Source organism: Spinacia oleracea, chromosome 4, assembly GCF_020520425.1.
Source record: "Spinacia oleracea cultivar Varoflay chromosome 4, BTI_SOV_V1, whole genome shotgun sequence".
NCBI lineage: Eukaryota > Viridiplantae > Streptophyta > Magnoliopsida > Caryophyllales > Amaranthaceae > Spinacia > Spinacia oleracea.
Genome location: NC_079490.1, coordinates 183,224,327 through 183,227,765, shown reverse-complemented (window position 1 = coordinate 183,227,765; position 3,439 = coordinate 183,224,327). Strand labels below are relative to the sequence as shown.

Below are 3,439 nucleotides of genomic sequence, written 5' to 3'. Positions count from 1 at the left end.
CGGGAAAACACCATTAGTAGTGTGTAATTTTGAGTACTTATTATATATATACTTGGTGGCTTTAGTCTTCTATCCTACCATCTGATATTTATTTGACTCATGTTCAGTAATATGCCAGCCAAGAGGTGGATGGCCTGGCTTGATATTTAGTCGGCCGATTTTATTAATCGTAAGGCGGTCATTTACAAGAATTTGTATAAAAAAGAAATAGGAAAAGTGTAAATGAGTTCATGCATGTATGGTGTACCTAAGACTAGGTGCACCCAAACAAAATAATGAAAACTGTAAAGTAAGATTAAGCAAGGTGCCATGTATTTCACGGCATTTCACAACTAAAAAGGCACACGGTTTAGTCCAGCTGTGCGCGCCATATCTATAAATAGCACTATATATAAGGCAAGGCAATTTCCACTACACTACGTACTTCAATTAATGTACGTTCCTAATTTCAAGAGAATATATATAATTGAAAATTGACCCTTCCCATGAGTTTAAGAGAATTCTAAGGATCTACTCCTATCTAGCTTTAATACTCCGTAAATGGGTTCATTATCATCAACTCTTTTATGGCTACTTATTTGTGCCACCATTATCGATGCTCAACTTACTCCGAACTTCTACGCAAGAACTTGCCCGACTCTACAAAGCATTGTACGTGATACGATGGCTCAAGCTGTGGCTAAGGAACCGCGTATGGGTGCTTCCATGCTTCGCTTGTTCTTCCATGACTGCTTTGTTAATGTGAGTATATATTATGATTACTAATGCAATGCATATTTATTTAATTATTACTTGTTTTTTTTAGTAAGATTTGGTGTTGGTTAATTTTGTTAATTAGGGTTGTGATGCATCGGTGTTACTAGAAGATACACCAAGTTTCAAAGGTGAGAAGAATGCCTATGCAAATCAAAACTCATTGAGGGGTTTTAAATTGATGGACATAATAAAAAAGAATGTGGAAGCTAAATGTAAATCTACTGTATCTTGTTCGGACATTCTTGCCCTTGCTGCACGAGATGGAGTTGTTTTGGTAAGTATTATACGAAGTATGTAGTTAATACTTAATAGTTATGTACCCCTTCACCCCAATTGTTGAATTACCTATATAACGCCTTTACAACAAGTATTGGTTCTTCTTCTTAATTGTTTCTGTATCACATAATTTAACCAGTATACATTTTCTTAACTACTCGTAAAAACTAAGATACCTCCTCGAACCCACCCATTCACCAATCCCTAAACTATTTTCGATTTACAATAGATTTTTTTAAAAAAATTCTGTAGTAATTTAATTTAATTTAATAGGAAGTATAATATTTGGACTAAAATTAATGTACACCAGTAACATTGGTAAATTTGGTGAACATATTTATTTACCAATTGCTCATTAATTTATGTCAAATCAAAAGTTAAAAATAAAAATTGAAAATACGAATTAGATGAAGTTCGTACAAAATAAAAATTAATTTAAAAATACAGACAAATTTCTTTTTCTGATTTTTGGCATGATTTTTAATAAAATCGAGGATAAATTTGGTATTAATAAAATTGGATGAAGGTAAAATGGTTTGTTTATGTGATTATAATGGGAAAAAAAATCAGGAAAAGTATTCTACGCACCTGAAAAGAGAAATAGGAAAAGTAATTATGTGATGGAGAAAGTAGTACTTGTAAAACTTTCATTCTATTTAATAATCATTTAGTCTTGAAATTCTTTTTATTATATTTGTACTTAATTTAGTTTTTACCAATCCTAAATATAGTTGGGAGGCCCTAAATGGACGGTATCACTTGGAAGAAAAGACTCAAGAACAGCAAGCTTTGAAGCAGCAAATGTCAACCTTCCACCACCAACAGCCAATCTCGCAACCCTTATCTCTCTATTTGCCGCCAAGAACCTGACGGCCCGTGACATGACTGCCCTAAGCGGGGCCCACACAATCGGCATGGCACGGTGCTCAACGTACCGGTCCCATATCTACAATGAGGCCAACAACATCAATGCAGCCTTTGCCACAACCAAGATGGCAACTTGTCCATCCATAGGTGGGGATGATAACTTGGCCCCTCTCGACACGAGTACTCCCAACCACTTTGATAATGGCTATTTCCGGAATCTCATGGCTAAGCAAGGGCTTCTTCATTCGGACCAAGAGTTATTTAATGGTGGATCTCAAGATGCATGGGTTAGACTTTATGCTAGGAGTAACTATGCCTTGAGTAAGGATTTTGTTGTTGCAATGCTAAAAATGGGCAGTATTAGCCCACTTACTGGGTTTAGTGGTGAAATTAGAAGGCATTGTAGGTTTGTTAATTAATTTGCAATTATTCATCATTCATAGTATTATGTGCATAGATGATAGGATGCTTGAAGAACAAACGTACAATATGTAACATTTTTTTGTTATTTGTTTAGGAATTTATATCAATTTTTTTTGTTTTTATAATTAGTACTCGGTAACATATATTATTATTATTATTATTATTATTATTATTATTATTATTATTATTATTATTATAATAATAATAATAATAAAATCAAATACTAACAAAGTCAATCAAAGTACAAAAAGTTAGTGGGAAGCCGAGATACAATCTGACCCCCACTCCTCTAACTCTAGCAAAGCCTATCCTTATGAAGATATGAGCAGCAACACGAGCCCTAATGTCTTGAATTTACAGAGAACTTCTGAATTCACTTCAACAAAGCAACAACATCATTATCCAATTTCCACAAAGAAGAAAAAGAGAAAGGAAGAAAATCATACCCAATTGTCTGGCAGCTTGCTTCGTACTTGACCCGCTTTCGATTATCCGCATCAGTCACAACCCGTCCCGGATCAAAGCTATACTAGACAACTCAGATTGTGTCAAAGGATAAGATCCTGTCAAGTTAACACACACATCACGACCTCGATCCCAGGAGTAGAGCAACACGTCAACGGGTTAGAGAGCTCTGTCGTTCCCTCCAGACAGACCAATATCAACCTCTTTCCGTGCCGAAATCCCAGACTGGTAACAAACATCAACTAGGGTATCACGAACAACATTATGTCGATGTTTAATACCCACAATGCCAGCACACGACACCGCATGATCACCGAAGATATCCTGCAAACACCCTGGAGCAAGCAGAACATGGTGTCGAAACAGAGAACAAAGGAACACCCAACCGGTAACACAACACACATCGGTAAGTCTTAGCATTCATCGTCTGTCCCGAACCCGAAATGGGACCGTCCGAAGCCAAGCAGAGGCAAGAGAAAGAGAGTGGAAAGTGATAAATGTTGTGGGGTAAGAGGCGTAAGATGATAAAATTTTATGTCCAAAAAATAGAATAAGGCACAATGTGAAGAACACTATGAAACGGAATTAAACGGAAAGTGTAAACATCATTGATGGGCTCTAAGCACGTCGTTAAATACTTAGAATCCACGGA

General features: G+C 36.1%; 1 protein-coding gene across 1 annotated transcript; it reads left to right on the top strand.

Moving 5' to 3' along the window:
- The first annotated feature begins 402 nt into the window (after positions 1 to 402).
- Positions 403 to 2,447, top strand: LOC110783749 (peroxidase P7). The gene is made up of 3 exons (XM_021988119.2): positions 403 to 741; positions 839 to 1,030; positions 1,764 to 2,447. The coding sequence occupies exons 1-3, from the start codon at positions 541 to 543 to the stop codon at positions 2,316 to 2,318; spliced, it is 948 nt and encodes a 315-aa protein (XP_021843811.1). The 5' UTR covers positions 403 to 540; the 3' UTR covers positions 2,319 to 2,447.
- Positions 2,448 to 3,439: the final 992 nt, after the last annotated feature.

Coding starts and splice junctions, on each gene's coding strand:
- LOC110783749 (XM_021988119.2), top strand. CDS start 541: ATGGGTTCATTATCATCAACTCTTTTATGGCTACTTATTTGTGCCACC. Junction 742..838: donor TCCATGACTGCTTTGTTAAT/GTGAGTATATAT, acceptor TTTGTTAATTAG/GGTTGTGATGCATCGGTGTT. Junction 1,031..1,763: donor CACGAGATGGAGTTGTTTTG/GTAAGTATTATA, acceptor TCCTAAATATAG/TTGGGAGGCCCTAAATGGAC.